Below are 20,483 nucleotides of genomic sequence, written 5' to 3'. Positions count from 1 at the left end.
TCACCACTTCTATTCAGCATGGTACTGGAAGTCCTAACCAGAGCAAATAGGCAAAAGAAAAAATAAAAGGCATTCAAACTGGAAAGGAAGAAATTAAATTATCCCTGTTTGCAGATGACATGATTATAAGTATATATTTATAATCATATATATATCACTAAAGACTCCACCAAAAAACTGCTAGAATAAATAGATTTAGTAAAGCTGTAGGATATAAAGTCAACATGCCAAAATTAGCAGCCTTTCTATAAACTAACAACAAACTATCCAAAAAAGAAATTAAGGAAACAATCTCATTTAAAATAGCTATAAAATAAAATATCTTAGAAATAAACTTAACTAAGGAGGTGAAAGACCTGTACACTGAAAACTATAAAACATTAATGAAAGAAATCGAAAACACAATAAAATGAAAAATTATCCCGCAATCATGGATTGGAAGAATTAGTATTGCTAAAATGTCCATACTACTGAAAGTGATGTATAGATTCAATGCAATCCCTATCAAAATTCCAATTACATTTTCCACAGAAAAGGAAAAAGAATCCTAAAATTTGTATGGAGCCACAAAAGATGCCAAATAGCCAAAGCAGAAAGATGCTGGAGGCATCACACTACCTGATTTCAAAATCTACTACAAAGCTATGGTAATCAAAACAGCATGATACTGGCACAAAAACAAACACATAGATCAATGAAAGAGAACAGAGAGCCTAGAAATAAATCCATGAATTTATGGTCAATAATTTTCAACAAAAATGTTAAGAACACACAATGGGGAAAGGATAGTCTCTTCAATAAATGGTGCTTGCACATGCAGAAGAATGAAATTAGACCTTTATCTCACACTAATACAAAAATCAACTCAAAATGGACTAAAGGCTTGAATATAAGACCTTAAGCCATAAAACTACTAGAACTCATAATGGAAAAGCTCCAGGACATTGGTCTGGGCTATGCTTTTTTGGATATGAACACAAAAGCACAGGCAACAAAAGCAAAAATAGACAAGTGAGATTATATCAAATGAAAAAGCTTCTGAACAGTCGAGGAAACCATCCGCAAAGTAACAAGCAACCTAGACTGAAAGAAAATATTTGCAGACCATACATTTGATAAATAATTAATATCTAAAATACTCAAGAAACTCAAACAACTCAATAACAAGAAAACAAATAATTTAATTTTTTTTTATTTATTGTTTTTTTCGAGACAGAGTCTAGCTCTGTCACCCAGGCTAGAGTGCAGTGGTGCAGTCTCAGCTCACTGCATCCTCTGCCTCCCGGGTTCAAGCAATTCTCCTGCCTCAGTCTTCCAAGTAGCTGGGACTACAGGCATGCACTACCATGCCCAGCTAACTTTTGTATTTTTAGTAGAGACAGAGTTTCACTATATTGGCGAGGCTGGTCTTGAACTCCTGACCTCAAGTAATATGCCCAGCTCAGCCTCCCAAAGTGTTGGGATTACAGGCATGAGCCACTGAGCCTGGCCTATTTATTCATTATTTAGTTTTTTGAGACAGAGTCTCACTCTCTTGCTCATGTTGGAGTGCAGTGGTGTGATCATGGTTTCACTGCAGTGTCGACCTCCCTGGGCTCAGGTGAGGGACTCTTTAGTAATTGGGACTATAGGTGCTTGCCAACATGCCTGGGCAATTTTGTGCATTTGTATTTTTTGTAGAGATGGGGTTTCGCCACGTTGCCCAGGCTGGTCTTGAACTCCTGGGCTCAGGCGATCTGCCCACTCAACCTCCCAAAGTGCTGGGATGACAGCATAAGCCACCATGTCTGGCCCAAATAACCTGATTTTAAAATGGGCAAAGGATCTAAAGATATTTATTAATAGAAGACATACGCACCTGTTAGAATGGCTGTTATCAAAAAGACAAAAGATAAGTGTTAGGATGTGGAGGAAGAAAAAACTTGCATACAGTTGGTAGAAATGTAAATTAGTACAGTCATTATGGCCAACAGTATAGAGTCTTCAAAAAATTAAAAATAGAACACCATGTGATACAGATATCCCACTACTGGGTATATACCAAAAAAATGAAATCAGTGTGTCAAAGAGTTAGCTGTACTCCCATTCATTACAGCATTGATTTGCAATAGCCAAGATATGGACTCAACCAAAGTGTCCATCAATGGATGAATGGATAAAAAAAATGTGGTGGCTGGGCACAGTGGTTCACACCTGTAATCCTAGCACTTTGGGAGGTCAAAGCAGGAGGACTGCTTGAGCTCAGGAGTTCAAGACCAACCTGGCCAACATAGGGAGACCCTGTCCCTACAAAAAAATTTAAAAATTAGTTGGGCATGGTTGCACATGCCTGTGGTCAAAGCTGCTCCGGAGGCTGAGGTGGGAGGATGACTGGAGCCCAGGAAGTCAAGGTTGTAGTGAGCCGGCAGACCAAGACCTTGTACCAAAGACAGAAAGAAAGAGAGAGAGAGAGAAAGAAAGAAAAAGAAAGAGAGAAAGAAAGAAAGAAAAAAAGAAAGAAAGAAAAAAGGAAAGAAAGAAAGAGAGGGAGAGGGAGGGAGGGAGGAAGAAGAAAGAGAGAAGGAAGGAAGGAAGAAAAGAAAGAGAGAAAGAAGAAAGAAGGAAAGAGAAAGAAGAGAGAAAGAAAGAAAAAGAAAGAAAGAAAGAAAAAGAAAAGAAAGAAAGAAAAGAAAGAGAAAGAAGAAAGGAGAGAAAAGAAAAAAGGAAGGGAAGGGAAGGAGGAGCGGGAGGGGGGAGGGGAGGGGGAGGGAAGGGGGAGGGAAGGGGGAGGGAAGGGAAGAAAAGGGAAAGGAATGAAAAAAGAAAATGGGGTATATGTAGCATATATACAAAATGGAATGTTATTCATTCTTGACAAAGGACAACCTGTTATTTTTCAACAACATGGATGAACCTGGAGCATATTAAGGGGTGTTGTTTTTCTTTTTAGAGACAGAGTCTTGCTCTGTCACCCAGGCTGCAGTGCAATGGTGCGATCTCGGCTGACTGCAACTTCCATGGAGGATATTATGTTAAGTGAAATTAGCCAGGCACAAAAAGAAAAATACCATGTGATCTCACTTATATGTGGACTGTAAAAAAGTCAATCTCATAGTAAAATGGTGGTTACCAGAGCCTAGAGAGATTGGGGAGATGTTGGTCAAATAACAAAATCTTAGGAGGAATAAGTTCAAGGACCTATGTTACATCGTGGTGACTACAGTTAATAACAATATATTATATACTTGAAAATTACTAAGAGAGATTTTGTGTCCTTACCACAAAATAATAAGAATGGGAGGTAATGCGTATGTTAAATAGCTTGATTTAGCCATTCCATGTGTATACATATATCAAAACACGATGTTGTACACCATAAATGTATACGATTTTAATTTATCAATTAAAAGTAAAAATAAGGGCTGGGCGCAGTGGCTCACGCCTGTAATCCCAGCACTTTGGGAGGCCGAGGTGGGCAGATCACTTAGTCAGGAGATCCAGACCATCCTGGCTAACACGGTGAAACCCCGTCTCTACTAAAGGTACAAAAAATTAGCCGGGCGTGGTGGCACGCGCCTGTAATCCCAGCTACTTGGGAGGCTGAGGCAGGAGAATTGCTTGAACCTGGGAAGCAGAGGTTGCAGTGAGCCGAGATCATGCCACTACACTCCAGCCTGGGCAACAGTGCAAGCCTCCGTCTCAAAAAAAAAAAAAGTAAAAATAAGCCATTGGCAGAATGGATTTTTAATAATGATCTAATGGCTAGGCACGGTGGCTCATACCTGTAGTCCCAGCACTTTTTTTTTTTTTTTGAGACAGGGTCTCACTCTGTTACCCAGGCTGGAGTGCAGTGGCGTACAACCTCTGCCTCCCGGGTTCAAGCGATTCTCTTGCCTCAACCTCCCGAGTAGCTGGATGGCGAGTACAGGCATGCACCACCATACCTAGCTAATTTTTTTTTATTTTTAGTAGAAATGGGGTTTCACCATGTTGGCCAGGCTGGTCTCGAACTCCTGGCCTCAAGTGATCCACCCACCTCGGCCTCCCAAAGTGCTGAGATTACAGGCATGAGCCACTGTGCCTAGCCTAATTTCAGCACTTTGGGAGGCCGAGGTGGGCAGATCACCTGAAGTGAGGAGTTTGAGACCAGTCTGGCCAACATAATGAAACCCTGTCTCTACTAAAAATACAAAAAAATAGCTGGGTGTGGTGGTATGTGCCTGTAATCCCAGCTACTTGGGAGGCTGAAGCAGGAGAATCGTGTGAACCCATGAGATGGAGGTTGCGGTGAGCTGAGATTGCGCCATTGCACTCCAGCCTGGGTGACAGTGCGGGACTCCATCTCAAAAAAAACATAAAATTAAAAAATAAGGGATTAATATCCAGAATATATAAAGAATCCCTACAACTCAACAATAACAACAACAACAATTTTTTAAATGGGCAAAGGACTTGAATAGTTCTCCAAAAATACACAACGCACATGGTGCTCAACATCATCAGTCACTAAAGAAATGCAAATGAAATAACACTTTACACCCAATAGGATGGCTAATACTGGTAAAATGTAAAATAACATGTGTTGGCAAGGGTGTAGAGAAACTGTAACCATCATGCATTCCTGGCGCGGATGAAAAATGAAGCAGTCCTGTGGAAAACTTACGTGGTTCCTCAAAAAGTTAAATATAGAATTACCATATGATCCAACAATTCTACTCCTAGGTATACATCCAAAAGAAGAGAAAGCAGGGACTTAAGTAGGTAACTGTAAACCAATGTTCATAGCAGCATTATTTGCAATAGCTAAAAGGTGCAAACAACGAAACTGTCAATCAACAGATGGATAAACAGAATGTGGTATAAACATGCAATGGAGTACTATTCAGCCATAAAAAGAAGTGAAATTCTGAGACATGAAACAACACGGATATATGTTGAAAACATCATGATCAATGAAACAAGCTAGACATAAAGGACAAGTATTTTTATTCCACTTACATACCTAGAATAGGCAAATTCATAGAGACAGAAAGTAGAAAAAAAGTATCAGGTGCTGGGGGAGAAGATATGCATTAGGCAGTTACTGTTTAATAGGTACAGAGCTTTTGTTTGGGATAATGAAAAAATGCTGAAAACAATGGTGATAGTTGCCTAACATTGTGACTGTGTCATTGAATTGTACACTTAAAAACGGCTAAAATAGTAAATTGTTGTGTATATCTCATTACAAAAAAAATTTAATTACAATTTAGAGGGTACTATAAATGGACTCTAAGACAGTCCCTAATGATCCCTGCCTCCTGGTATTCAACCCCTATGTAAACCTTTCCTGTAATAATGGGTCATAAAAAAATTGTGGCATGACATTTTCTTCTGGATCACTCATTTGGGGTAAACTAGTCATGTCACGAACAGCTCCATGGACAGGTCCACATAGTGAGCAATTGAGCACCTTGTCAGCAACCATGTAAGTGAGCTCGGAGGCAAATCCTTCAGTTCAATCTAGCTTTCAGACTTCAACCCTGGGTAACATCCTAAGTGCAACCTTACAAGAGCTCCTGAGCTGAAACAGCAAGCTAAATGTTCCTGGATTTTTTTTTTTAATTGCCCTTATTGATAACACCATGATAATGTATAAGTAGCTTGGGGTTTTTTATTTTTAGAGACAAGGTCTCACTTCGCTTACTCTTACCCAGGTTGGAGTGCAGTGGTGTGATTATGTAACAGCTCACCACAGCCTCAAACTGCTACTGGGTTCAAGTGATCCTCCTACCCCAGCTTCCCAAAGCACTGGGATTACAGGTAAGAGCCAGTGTGCTTGGCCATCTCCTGGATTTCTGACACTGATAAATTTTGGGGTAATTTGTTATGCAGTAGATAACTTATACCAGGGATTTAGTAAGGATGGTGAAAAAAAATGTTAAAGCTGAAGTCTAAAAATCATTAAAGAAAATAATCACATAATGCTGGCATTTTCATCACCTGAAATATTGCATAGAATTTCCTATTCTACAATAAAACACGTTTTTCAAGTTAATGTGTAACGAATAATGTACTTTTTTTTTTTTTGAGACAGTTTTCGCTTGTCACCCAGGCTGGAGTGCAATGGCACGATCCCGGCTCATTGCAACCTCTGCTTCCTGGGTTCAAGCGATTCTCCTGCCTCAGCCTCCCAAGTAGCTGGGTTTACAAGCATGAGTCACCACGTCCGGCTAATTTTGTATTTTTAGTAGAGACAGCGTTTCACCATGCTGGCCAGGCTGACCTCAAACTCCTTCACCTCAGGTGATCCGCCCGCCTTGGCCTCCCAAAGTGCTGGGATTACAGGCATGAGCCACTGCGCCCAGCCTACGAATAATAGACTTTAAAGGAACAAAGGAGAAAATGTCAATCTTAGGGAACAAGAAAGTTAAGCTCACACACGACACTGAAATAACTTGAATCAAATTTAATTGGCATTAAAAGTTTTTATTTAGAATTTGTCCACAATCTATACAAGTTATTTACAAGGCATGAAAATGGAAAACAGCACAAAATACAATTGAGGTATAAGCTCAGAGCACAGTATGTCATGTTTCAATAAATATAATTCAAAATTTGTAAACTAGGTGACCAGATACATGAGTCTTATTTTTAGTAAAACCATATAAAATATTTATTTCACGTGAGGTAGAGGACAGTTTTCTGTGTCATGTAATGCAACCAACCACAGCAACTTTAACCATAAAACTGTACATCATTGGCAAAATTTTAAATTTAATTATGGTCAATGTAGCCAATTATTTGTTTCAACAGTTGCAGAACAGGTATTTCATTTACTGCCTTCACAGATTAGAAATTCAAAAGTAATTTAAGACTACTATGTTGGCTTAAAATTATCAGGATAAACAAATACTTCTAACAGGATAGTAAAAACAAGTAAAATTTTATTTCTCATAAACTAATTCCTCAAAAGATGTCCTACATTTAGCAACTGTTTTCTAGGACATGTTTACTAGAACTACTTTAAGTATGCTGTGCTTTCTTTTCAAGTGAGGTATCTATATTGAGGAAAAAAATCTTATAAATTCCTTTTACATTGAACTAATTTAATACACTATTTTGTTTTCTGGGCTGAATTTTTAAAATTTTTTTTTACATTTGATCACTTTCTAATTCAAAAATTGTAGCACTACATAGGACATTTAATTCTATTACTAAATAGGCTCCAAATTACATTATACAGTTTAGAAGCCATTTCAATGAAAGGATTTACAAAAAAAAAAAAACTGTCCTTTTAAATGAAATGCAATATAAAATACTAATACGCTTTTTTTCCAAAAGTGGAAATGCTTAAGTACCCTATACTAGAAAAAAAATTAGGCTGTTTATTCAATTCCACAATGTATAATACAGCAGTTATATGTCCCTTATTGCTGACAGCTTCGATAAAAACTATTAAAAGTAGTTCCAAGCACAGAAATAGATGTACAGTATAAGCACAATTTTTCTTTATATTAATTTTTAATGTCCTATCATGTGGATTAAATGCATAAAGGGCAAATAAAAATGAGGAATCTTCCCTAAGTAATCAAAACGTATGTCTTATTGAGAAGAAAATTTTAGAAGCTGATTAAAATCCTTCAGCACTAGCTTTGCAATTAATTCTGGAGAAATACCTTGACACATCTTATAGTACTTGAGTTTCCTTATAACTTTACCTTCCTTCAAACAGAAGCTACCTATGTGCAAATAAACTGGTTGTTCTGTCAGGACTTCTAAAAGATATGGATAACCTGCAAATATATACTTTATTTCACCTACTTTAATAGCTGCTTTACAATTCACTATGTACAAATGATTTTATATCTTAACTGGTAATATATTAAATATGTTATAAAATTAGTTCAAGAAGCATAAAACACCCTAACTCTCATGAACACAGAAATTCAAGCAAAAGAATATGCTTAAACAAAAACTAAAGCACACAGCAAACGTAAATTGTTGGTCAAATCTTTTCATAGTGTTATAATTTACATTTGTGAAATTTAGGGTAGTTGAAGAGCTTCCTCAATAACAGCAAGAGGTTTTACATTTATTACCTTTATAGAGTAGGTACACTTTTCTCATAAAGTTTAGCCTACAGAAACTATCGCCACCCAAATTAAACATCACCCAAGCTAATATTCTTTCTTCCTTCTAAAGATGAGCTAGCAAAACTTTTTATAGGCTGTCCCTTTAATGCAGCTTTTTAGAGTAAACATTTTTACATTTTTTCTAAAAAGAATTATTTTTTGAAGTCTGAGGAAAAATCTGCTTGCCTAGTGAATTTGGCACACAAAAAGTAACAACAAATCAAACTTTAAGCTAGCAACCAACACACAAAATAAGCATGCAAAGAATAGAATAAGTTTTATATGGATAAGATATTTTAGCCAACGCCACTTATAAGGTATTACAAAATCTCTACATTGTTTTCAAGCTATGTGGTGCAGTTTAAAGTTACTTTTAATAATAATACGTATATTTACAATTGACTTAAAAAACTATTTTCAAGGAAGTTAGACAGAAACCTATGGCACATCAATGCATCTTCTGGAAAATGAAGACGATACAATGTCATGTGGCAAGTTTTCAATATGTGAAGGACTAGAAAAAATATTTCTTTACTCAATTCTGAATTACAAGTTCATAATAATTTAATGGTGTTTAAGCACTGCTTAAAATTTCCAAATAACGTATTTCAAGGATTAAGCAATTTATTTTAGAAGTTTTGGGTTAAACAAATTAGTTTATCATTTTCTAGGTAACATAAAGCAGAAAGGTTCCAAGTGAATTAGAAATATAAATGAAATTATAGGTGTTTGAGTTTGTCTTCCAAAAAGCTGAGCTGTGACACAAATAATCCAAAATTAAAATAAAACTATATCATAAATATCTGATTTTTCTTTCTCCAGATCTAAATAGATTGTATTGGGAGAATATGTCATTTTAAATATTTGTTTCTAAAAATTAGCGTGGCGTGGTGGCAGGCGCCTGTAGTCCCAGCTACTCGGGAGGCTGAGGCAGGAGAATGGCATGAACCCAGGAGGCGGGGCTTGCAGTGAGCCGAGATTGCGCCACTGAACTCCAGCCTGAGAGACAGCGAGACTCTGTCTCAAAAAAAAAAAAAAATTTGTTTCTACATGTCATTTTAATATTTGTTCCTCCTTGAGAAGATTCCAAGACTCAACAAATTAAATTAGTCTTAATATAGCAAAATTTAAATGGAAAATAGAAAACACACATTTAGGTTATACTCAATTTAGTAAATAAATTACATTTGGGGAAGTACAAAATTCTTTTTGGATATGTACTATTAAGCAAAATATGAAAATAACTGGTTAAATAACAACCTAGTGATTTTTTCTACACCATTAGATTATCTACCTTCTATGCTGGAAATAGAATATAACCTTAACCCTAGCTAATTTATTTTAAAATAAATATAGCTCTCTGAAGTAATTTCATACATAGTATCTTATAAGAGAACATGAAAAACATTTATTATCCTATAAAATCCGTGGGGTAATAATGTCAAGTAATGATAGTTTCAGGAAACTTCCTTTAAAAACAGATCTAAGAATTTTACCTAATATATTTTGAGCCAAGAATTAACAAATATGAAATTTGCCATTAGAGAATGACAGACTTTTTTGTGCAAAAAAAAAGTGCAGAAGATGTTGTCCCTCCCGAAACTATGGAATTCCTTTATCTTCTAAAACTTATCTAAAAATCTTTTAGTAGCAGGTAACTAAACTGTCCTATATGCACCTATCAGGTACTATCAGTTGACTGTAAATTCCTGATTTTGATATTAAGTAGTAATTGAAAATGGTCCATTCGTGCAAATTTGGTAAGACTTAACATTTAAACATACAGAAGTCCAAAATAACCTTCAAGGTGTTTAACATTTTACAACTTAAAGGAAAACAAGTCCATTATATAAATTTTAGTAAGACTCATAACTACATGTAAAAACTGTACAGGAGGATTATGGATTGTATAGAAACTGATATGCAACAATGGTATCAGTTTTTCTCAAGAACATTAATATTTTCACACCACTATTAACAACACAAACAAAAGTTCAGAAATTATTACATTTTATTTTTGAAAAGTTGCTGCTTAAAAAAAATCTAACTATAACCACATTTAAACTGAAAAACAAATTACAACTGCTTCTTCTGTTTAGCAGCAGCGCATAACAACACATTATTCTTCCCCACTGTGCTCATGGGGTATGCTATAACCTCAATAAAATTCCTCCTAGGGTACACATTAAAAAGAAGAGAACTCGTGGAAATTCATTCCACAATCTGAACAAAGTAAAAGTAAATTTGGTGTATGTTAATGAATATACTATATCAACTTAGAAAAATTGTGTTAATGAGAAAAGGGGAGATTCAACTCCTTGAGTAGCTCTATATACTTAAAATATAAAGCCACCATTATATCTAAAATTGAGTCTGAAATATGGATAACAAAATTGACCACAGCTATTTTCCATCACATATTGCAGCTTTTAAAAAGTACACAATTGTTAAGTTTGCATTAGAAATATAAGCAGATTACCTACTAGTTGAAACCATATAGTATTGTTACTAAGCTGATTTTTTTTAAAAAAGTACAAAGAAACATACATTTTCATTCATTTGGAAAATGTAAAAATTTAAGTACTAATATATAATCTCTTCACTTTCTCTGATCCACAAATGGATAGAATGCCTAGTTATCTTCATGCAGATAAATTCTTCAGAATTCAATTACCAAAGCAAGCAACAAACAAAAAAAACCTTGTCAGTAATACACAGATGAATCTCTTTAACAGTTTCTATTCTTTAGCAGTCTTTGATGATTTCAGAATTTGCAGCTTTAGCTCTTTTATCATCATCTCTAACTTCTGTCTTGCTTCCCGTTCCTGTCTGAGTTCATCTTGGAGTTCTTGCCTATCAGCCTCAGCATGGTCCAATCTCTGCCTCAGTTCTGCCAACTATGTGATTTAAAAGGCGCTATCAATTTTAATTGTTTTGTTTTTCCATTTAATCCTCATATCATAGAAAATACCTATTTTCAAATTACTTTTTACAAAACGAACTATTTCATGTATACTAAATCCATTAAGTATCTAATACTATTAATTTGACATCTGACAGGACACTAAATTTAAGAAAAAGCAAAGGAACAAGAGGAAGGAACACATTCAGCATGTTCATGTTCATTACGCCCTATACTTTACTATACCGCTCATCACAGACTGCTCATGTTAGTTATTTGTTCCCGTTCCTTAAATTGTGAGATTCTATTAACAAAAGAGAATTGCTTATTTTTGCTCCAGTGCTTTTGAACATAACAGGCAACAGTTCCTGTTTGTTAATTTGTAGATTTGAAAGCTCATATACTACATTAAAATAATATAACATATAATATTCAGAGGGCTAGAGATTACCAATTTAGGTAACTAAACTGCAGTAACCCGATAAAAATTTAAACTAATAAAAGCAACAAACAAAATAATCATCTTGGACAATACAGCATAAAGCTATGTTTAACAGAATTATCTATTTTGAAATCTAGCTTAGTAAACTGAGCTTGACAAAAAGTAATTCCTTTATTAGAGAAGTAACAGTGGCCGGGTGCAGTGGCTCATGCTTGTAATCCCAGCATTTTGGAAGGCTGAGGTGGGCAGATCACGAGGTCAGGAGTTGGAGACCAGACTGACCAACATGGTGAAACCCCGTCTCTACTAAAAAATACAAAATTTAGCCAGGCATAGTGTCACACGCCTGTAATCCCAGCTACAATCAGGAGGCTGAGGCAGGAGAATTGCTTGAACCCGGGAGGCAGAGGTTGTGGGGAGCTGAGATTGTGCCACTGCACTCCAGCCCGGGCGACAGAGCAGTCTCTGTCTCAAAAAAAAAAGAGAGAAGTAACAGTTTCCATTTCCATGCTGAAAGGGCACCATTATACAAACAGTAATTCTTACCTGTCCTGCATATTCAGCCTCTTTGTCTTTTTCTAAATTTGAGTCACAGGTACATTTTTGCTTCATTATCTGCTCCAATTTTTTCTCTAAGTCTTTCTGTTCAACATAAAATTCTTCCATTCTTTGAGCATGTTCATTCTGCAAAGATTCAAGCTCTTTCTGTAAATTCTGTTGTTCTTCAGTGAGTTCCTTCATAGATTTTGAACTACTCAACATTTTTACTTCCTGTAAAGAATCACAATACAATTTTTACTTTATTTTCACCATGTTAAAATTTTCAGTTCTGGAAAATATAGCACAGAAAATACCTAGAATTCAGCTATCGTTATGAGTTCTATATAGAGGTAATTATTTTAAAAAACTATTTTCTCAAAAAATTTTAAAGTATATTAAAATTGCTTATCAGTGTAAAACAATAATCTTAAGTACATTTGTAGCATCTCATCTTGACTTTTCTTACTAAGAATATACAGGGGAGCTGGGCACGGTGGCTCACGCCTGTAATCCCAGCACTTTGGGAGGCCAAGGCTGGTGGATCACAAGGTCAAAAGTTCGAGCCTGGCCAACATGGAGAAACCCCATCTCTACTAAGAATATAAAATTTAGCCAGGCATGGTGGCACGGGCCTGTAATCCCAGCTACTCGGAAGGCTAAGGCAGAAGAATTGCTTGAACCTGTGAGGTGGAGGTTGCAGTGAGCTGAGATTGCACCACTGCACTCCAGCCTGGGCGACAGAGCAATATACAAAAGTATCTTTTCATAATGGACTATCATTTAGATAACAATTTTACCATCTGAAGTTGTTGCTTCTTTTGCAAAATCAAGTTTAGTTTTTCCTGTTGTTTTAAATAAGTTCTCATTACTTCTTCCATGATTTTTCCCTTATCATCCTCACAAATGACATCTTTCACAAGAAGCGGAGATGAAGCGGCAGCAACAAGGCCAATTCCCACTTTGTTTATGTCTCTGACTAAGTTGCAAGTGGCAGACTCAGATTTCCTTTTACTTGTAGAATTATTTGAGATTGATGCATCTTGGAGAGAAAAAAATCAAGTAACAAAGTATGAATGTCACTCCATTAAAAAAATCACTAGAACAATCCATAAATGTAATTTTTAAAACATTTCATTTATAAATTAGACCAAAACAAATAAAATAGGAATAAATTTAACAAAAGCAGTGCAAGTAAAACGAAAACTACAAAACATCACTAAAAGAAATTTAAGACCTAAATACATGGAAAGACATCCCAAATTCATGGACTGGAAGACTTAATATTGTTAAGACAGTAATAGTCTCCAAATCGATCTACTTATTCATTCAGTGCAATCCCTATCAAAATCCCCACTGGATTTTTTTACAGAAATTGAAAAGCAGATTCTAAAATTCATATGGAAATGCAACAAACCCAAAATAGACAAAATAATCTTGAAAAAGAATAACAAAGTTGAAAGACTCACAATTCCCAACTTTAACGCTTACTACGAAGCTACAGAAATCAAGACTGTGTGACATGACTTAAAGATAGACATACAGATCAGTAGAACAGAATTCAGAGTCCAGAAATTTAAAAAACTCATACTTTATAAGGCAATTGTTGTTGACAAAGGTGCCAAAGTAATTCAGTCAGGAAAGAATAATCTTTTCTGGCCAGGTGCGGTGGCTCACGCCTGTAATCCCAGCACTCTGGGAGGCCGAGACAGGTGGATCACGACGTCAGGAGATCGAGACCATCCTGGCTAACATGGTGAAACCCTGTCTCTACTAAAAAATACAAAAAAAATTTGCCAGGCGTGGTGGCGGGCGCCTGTAGTCCCAGCTACTTGGGAGGCTGAGGCAGGAGAATGGCGTGAACCCAGGAGGCGGAGCTTGCAGTGAGCCGAGATAGCGCCACTGCACTCCAGCCTGGGCAACAGAGCGAGACTCCGTCTCAAAAAAAAAAAAAAAAAAAAACAAAGGAAAGAATGATCTTTTCAACATAGGGACAACTATATCCACATGCAAAAGAATAAGGTTGGACCTTATACTGTATACAAAAATTAACTCTAAATTGATCAAAGACCTAAATGTAAGAGCTACAACCCTTAAACATAAATTTCTTGGCTGGATGTGGTGGCTCACGCCTATAATCCCAGCACTTTGGGAGGCCAAGGCAGGTGGATTACCTGAGGTCAGGAGTTTGCCACCAGCCTGACCAACATGGTAAAACTCTGTCTCTACTAAAAATACAAAAAAAGTTAGCCAGGCCTGGTGGCGCGCACCTGTAATCCCAGCTACTCAGGAGGCTGAGACAGAAAAATTGGTTGAACCTAGGAGGCGGAGGTTGCAGTGAGCTGAGATGGCACCACTGTACTCCAGCCTGGGCAACAGAGTGACACTCTGTCTCAAAAATAAATAAATAAATAAATAAATATTTCTTGGAATTGGGATTAGGCAAGAGTTTCTTAGATATGATACCTAAAACAAGAAAATAAATAAATAAATTGGACGTAATAAACATTTAAAACTTTTGTGCTTCAAAGAACACTAACACGGCCAAGCGCGGTGGCTCACACCAGTAATCCCAACACTTTGGGAGGCCGAGGCAGGTGGATTGCTTAAGCTCACGAGTTTGAGACCAGCCTCAACATGGCAAAACCCCAACTCCACCAAAAATACAAAAATTAGCCGAGCATGGTGGTACATCCCTGTAGTCCCAGCTACTTGGGAGGCTGAGGTGAAAGGATGGATTGAGCCCAGGAGGTAGAGGTTGCAGTGAGCCGAGCTGGGGTGATACAGCCAGACTTTGTCTTGGGGAAAAAAAAAAGAACACTAACAAGAAAGTAAAAAGAAAACAGCATGGTAAATCAAATATCTGATAAGGATCTAGTATCCAGAATATATAAAGAACTCTTACAACTCAATAGTAAAACAACCACCTAGCATTAAAATAGCCAAAAGATCTGAATAGACATTTCTCCAAAGATATGCAATGTCCAAGAAAAACATGAAAAGATACTCAATATCATCATTCACTGAGAAATTGCAAATTAAAACCATGAAATACCACTTCACAACCACCAGGATGGCTATATTCAAAAGACAAACAATAACAAGTGTTGACAAAGATATGCAAAATTTGAAACTCCCAAGCTACCACAGGAATGTAAAATGGTGCAACTGTTTTCGAAAAGTTTGGCAGTTCCTCAAAACATTAAACATAATTACCACATGACCTAGCAATTTCACTCCTTTAGGAGTGAAATATATACCAAAAAAAACTGAAAATATAGTTCCACACTTAAACTTCTACACAAGTATTTATAGCAGCATTATTCTTAATTGCCAAAAAGTAGACCCAATGCAAATGTCCACCAACTGACGAAGCAATAAACAAAATGTGGTATATTCACATAATGGAATCTTATCAGGCCATAAAAAGAAGTACTGGTACATGCAACAACATGGACTGTGAAAACATTATCCTTCATGAAAGAAGCATAAGCTTCCTGACCAAACATGAAAAGCCACACATTGTACAATTCCTTTTATATGAAATGTCCAGAATAAGCAAATACATAAAGATAGAAAATAGATTAGTGGTTGTCAGAGGCTTCGAGAAAGGGAGAATCAGGGAGTGACTCCTAATGGATTATAGGGTTAATTTTTGGAGTGATGAAAACATTATGGGCCAAGGCAGGTGGATCACCTAAGGTCAGGAGTTCAAGACCAGCCTGACCAACATGGTGAAAACCCTGTCTCTACTAATAATGCAAAAAAATTAGCCAGGCGTGGTGACACACGCCTGTAATCCCAGCTACTCAGGAGGCTGAGGCAGGAGAATCGCTTGAACCCGGGAGGCAGAGCTTGCAGTGAGCCGAAATCACCCCACTGTACTCTAGCCTGGGCGACAAGAGTGAAACTCCATCTTAAAAAAAAAAAAAGAAAGAAAAGAAAACATTATGGAACTAAATTAGCTGTGATGGTTGCACAACTTTGTGAATGTATTAAAAACCACTGAATTGTAGGCTTTAAAAGGGTAAATTTTATGGTATATAAATTATCTCAATAATTTTTTAGAAGTCATTAGAATTTAAGAAATAAAATACAATGCAAATATGGCATAATAGTCATTACTAATTTTTGTTTACCATATTTAAATCCAAAGAAAACTGAGTTTTAAAAATCTCAAAATTGGCCAGGCATGGTGGCTTACATCTGTAATCCCAATGCTTTAGGAGGCCAAGGCAGGAGGATCACTTGAGGCTAACAGCTTAATGCCAGCCCGGGCAATACAGTGAGACCCTGTCTCTACAAAAAAATGAAAAAATGAGGCAGGTGCAGTGACACATACCTGTAGTCCTAGCTACTAGGGAGGCTGAGGTGCAAGGACTATGAGCCCAGCAATTTGAAGCTGCAGTGAGCTATGAATGCGTCACTGTACTCCACCAGCCTAGAGCAACAGAGTGAGACTCTGTCTCTAAAAAACAAAAACAAAACAAAAAACCCTCAAAATTAATGTATAGAAAATCCCCAGCCGGGCACGGTGGCTCACGCCTGTAATCCCAGCACTTTGGGAGGCTGAGGCGGGCGGATCACCTGAGGTCGGGAGTTCGAGACCAGCTTGACCAACATGGAAAAACCCCGTCTCTACTAAAAATACAAAATTAGCCAGGCGTGGTGGTGCATGCCTGTAATCCCAGCTACTCAGGAGGCTGAGGCAGGAGAATCACTTGAACCCGGGAGGCGAGGTTGCAGTGAGCCGAGATCACACCATTGCACTCTAGCCTGGGCAACAAATACAAAACTCTGTCTCCAAAAAAAAAAAAAGAAAAGAAAACCCCCAAGAATCAGCCAGGCATGGTGGCTCACACCTGGAATCCCGGCACTTTGGTTGGGAGGCTGAGGCAGGCAGATCACCTGAGGTCAGGAGTTCGAGACCAGCCTGACCAACATGGAGAAAACCCGTCTCTACTAAAAATACAAAATTAGCGGGGCGTGGTGGCGCATGCCTGTAATCCCAGCTACTCAGGAGGCTGAGGCGGGAGAATCTGGGAGGCGGAGGTTGCGGTGAGCTGAGATCTCACCATTTTACTCCAGCCTGGGCAACAAGAGCGAAACTCCATCTCAAAAAAAAAAAAAAAGAAAGAAAGAAAGAAAGAAAAGAAAACCCCCAAGAATCTCAATTCTCTATAAAAACTTAAATAAACAGAGGACCCTCCAACTGTTCCAATGCAGCTAAAGTAACTGTCACACTGCCTAATCACTAAGCAAAGCTGTGCTGCTATATGGATGGTAACACAGGCAATATCTGCAGACATGTCTCATTTAATCCACAGTATTTTAAAAGGCATGGTAAGTAACCAGCTATTTTCCTTTTAAATGACCAGTCAATATTCCACATTTATGCTACGTGCCTGGCCCCCAGAGCTTTCAATCCTTGCTTTATTCCATAACTAAGCTTCCTTGAGTTCTATACTTAACTACTCTTACTTACATAATACTTCTTATTATTAAATGGTGTCTCAGTTCACGGCAAATCAGAAAGAAAAATAAAGGTTGGGTGTGGTGGCTCACACCTGTAATCCCAACACTTTGAGAGGCCAAGGCAGGAGGATCACTTGAGCCCAGGAGTTCAAGAACAGCTTGAGCAATATAACAAGACCATCTCTACAAAAAAAAAAAAAAAATTTTTTTTTTAATTAGCCAGGCACAGTGGTGTGCACCTCTGGTCCCAGCTACTAGGGAGGGTGAGGTGGGAGGATCACTTGAGCCAAAAGGTTGAGGCTGCAGTGACCGTGCTCTCACCACTGCACTCCAGCCTAGGCAATAAAGACTCTGTCACAAAAAAAGAAAAAAAAAAGGAGGAAAGAAAAACAAGGATCTCCTGAAGACTGACAGCAAATAAAAGGTAGGAAAGGAAAAAAATTCAGACAAAAATAACTTGCAGTCTGAGGCCAGGTAGCCTGTATCTATCTCAGTCTCCTGAGCTATCACCACGCTAGAAAAGTATAGCAACTGAGATTAAAATAAATCACCCAGAGTTTTGAAGGGTAGCATTTTTAAAGGTAAAAGCTCCAATTATCTGAAAATTTAGCTTAAACAAAAAGCCTGTTTGAAAATGCTGAATAAATGTGTTCATTAGATATTTAATTTTAGAAAGATAATCTCTGAATACTTACCTAAACGGCTACATAATTCTCTACTTGTTTTTAAATCCATTTTCTCCTGTTCCTCAAGTGAGACATCTGGATAAGACACTGTTTTTTGAAGTTTACCACTACTGTGAGCCTTCTCTGACTGTCTTGATATGGACTTACTTGCCTCTGTCTTTGTGAGCTCTTTAGACTGGGATACAGCAGAAGTAAGCGACACATTTGGGGCAACCACTTTATCACACATGTATAAGTAGTAGCTGAAAACAAGTAAAAGCAAAACAAGACATATATTACATATTACGATTAAGTAAAAATCAAATATGTAACATGCATTTCTGTGGTTAAACTTTTTTTTTTTTTAACCAAAACAGACAGTATTACAACTCAGAAAATAAAGGTCACAGTAAAGAATTCCTACGAAAAAAATCAACACTTCAGGCATTACAAACAAAATTATAAGGGATTTTTTGTTAGTTTGCAAGTAACCCAGGCTGGAGTGTAATGGTGTGATCATGGCTCACTGTAACCTCTAACTCCTGGGTTCAAGCCATCTTCCTGCCTCAGCATCCCAGGTAGCTGGGACCACACATACTCGTTTTTTTTCAGAGATAGAGTCTTGCTATGATGCCAAGTTGGTCTTGAACTCCTGGGCTCAAGTGATACCCTCCCACCTCCAACTCCCAAAGCACTAGGATTACAGGCATAAGCAACCATAACCAGCTTGCAAGTAATTTCTGTTTTTTTTTTTTTCTTTTTTCTTTTTTTGGCAAGTAATTTCTAAGCATTAAAAAGATACACAGAAAATCACAGGCTCTTCTCCTTCCCTCAAAACCACCTGAGAACTAAAAGCATTAAGGACTTTATACAGCTGTGTAACAACTCCGAGCAGGTAAGTTTTACTCCAGAAAAAGAATAATCTATAACTACTTTGGAGGACTTTATCTTGCCCACCGCTCTTTCAAAGCTGGGAATCTTGGCTCTTTGCTTTTGTGAGGCTGCTTCAGTGGCAGACTGCAAGGCTATGTCCTGATTCACAGGAGGCTCAATGAGGAGCTCCCAGGGCTCTTCTTATATACCTCAGAGAGAGAGCTCTGAATGTCGCCCAGCTACTGGGCAGTTCTTGTATCAAACCCCACTGAGCAATCTTCTTGAAATACTTCACTACTTCCTACTCATTTGATAAAATGGCAGCAATAAATTATGCAAAACTAAGATAGAAGAGATTACCAATTTTGACCAAAACTCACATAAAATTGCCCAGTAGACTCATCTGAGAAGCTCATGGAACAAACAAATATCAGCTAGATATTTAAGTACCATATTTGTAACTATATTCTGAGTAACACTTGGCAAAAAGATGTAACCATTTAAGACTTGACACTCTATCCCCTGAACTCCAGACAATCTCCTCTTACATTTCATTTTCTTTGTACAAGACATCTATATCGTTCCCCTTTGTTAATAACATACATTTTTGAGCCAAAATCTCAGTTTTCTGACAGGACAAGAAAACTGACAGGTTTAATAGTGCTCAAAAGACTTACTGCAAATACAACAGGTAAAGTGGTGATTGTACAAATGTAAATAAGACTCGGTCTCCTTATCACCATACTTGGAGGGAATACAGATTTACACTAACAGAAAAAAAATCTAGGACTCAACAACAAAAAACTTATAATCTAGGGTGCACATTTATTGAAAAAGTAAAACCCTGATTTTGAGAAGTATGGTTATTAAGAAAGCTCTTAAGTTTCAAAATAATTTCTTTTTAAAATATCAAAGTTGCAGGCCTGGTGCAGTGGCTCATACCTGTAATCCCAGCACTTTGGGAGGCTGATAGCAGGTGGATCACTTGAGGTCAGGAGTTCAAGACCAGCCTGGCCAACATGGTGAAACCTCGTCTCTTCTAAAAATACAAAAATTAGCTGGGCGTAGTAGCGGGTGCCTGTAATCCCAGCTACTCAGGAGGCTGAGGCAGGAGAAATGCTTGAACCTGGGAGGCGGAGGTTGCAGTGAGCCGAGATTGTACCATTACACTCCAGCCTGGGCAACAGAGCGAGACTCCATCTCAAAAAAAAAAAAAAAAATTGAAGTTACAGCTAGGGTTGGTGGCTCATGCTTGAAATCCTAGCAGCACTTTGGAAGGCCAAGGCTGGCAGATCACCTGAGGTCAGGAGTTCAAAACCAGCCTGGCCAACATGGTGAAACCCCGTCTCTACTAAAAATACAAAAAAATTAGCCGGGAGTGGCAGCTGGCGCTCAGGCTCAGCTACAGGATGCCATGGCAGGAGAACTGCTTGAACCTGGGAGGCAGAGGTTGCAGTGAGCCAAGATCCTGCCACTGTACTCCTGTCTGGGTAACA

The 20,483-nt window shown here is 37.6% G+C and overlaps 1 protein-coding gene across 5 annotated transcripts in view; it reads right to left on the bottom strand.

Moving 5' to 3' along the window:
* Positions 1 to 6,426: 6,426 nt before the first annotated feature.
* Positions 6,427 to 20,483, bottom strand: part of SKIL (SKI like proto-oncogene) — a 37,166-nt gene continuing 23,109 nt past the window's right edge. For 4 of the 5 annotated variants that reach the window (XM_024244130.3, XM_063721639.1, XM_063721638.1 and 1 more), the window contains 4 exons: positions 18,145 to 18,377; positions 12,775 to 13,016; positions 11,984 to 12,208; positions 6,427 to 10,990 (listed from right to left, as the gene is read on the bottom strand). In XM_024244130.3, the coding sequence (XP_024099898.1) occupies positions 10,832 to 10,990; positions 11,984 to 12,208; positions 12,775 to 13,016; positions 18,145 to 18,377 (859 nt within the window). In that variant the 3' untranslated portion in view covers positions 6,427 to 10,831. 5 annotated transcript variants of the gene reach the window in all.

The sequence above is a fragment of the Pongo abelii genome, chromosome 2 (genome assembly GCF_028885655.2).
Source record: "Pongo abelii isolate AG06213 chromosome 2, NHGRI_mPonAbe1-v2.0_pri, whole genome shotgun sequence".
Lineage (NCBI taxonomy): Eukaryota > Metazoa > Chordata > Mammalia > Primates > Hominidae > Pongo > Pongo abelii.
The sequence above is the reverse complement of the archived record's forward strand: the minus strand, read 5'-3'. Positions and strand labels throughout refer to the sequence as shown.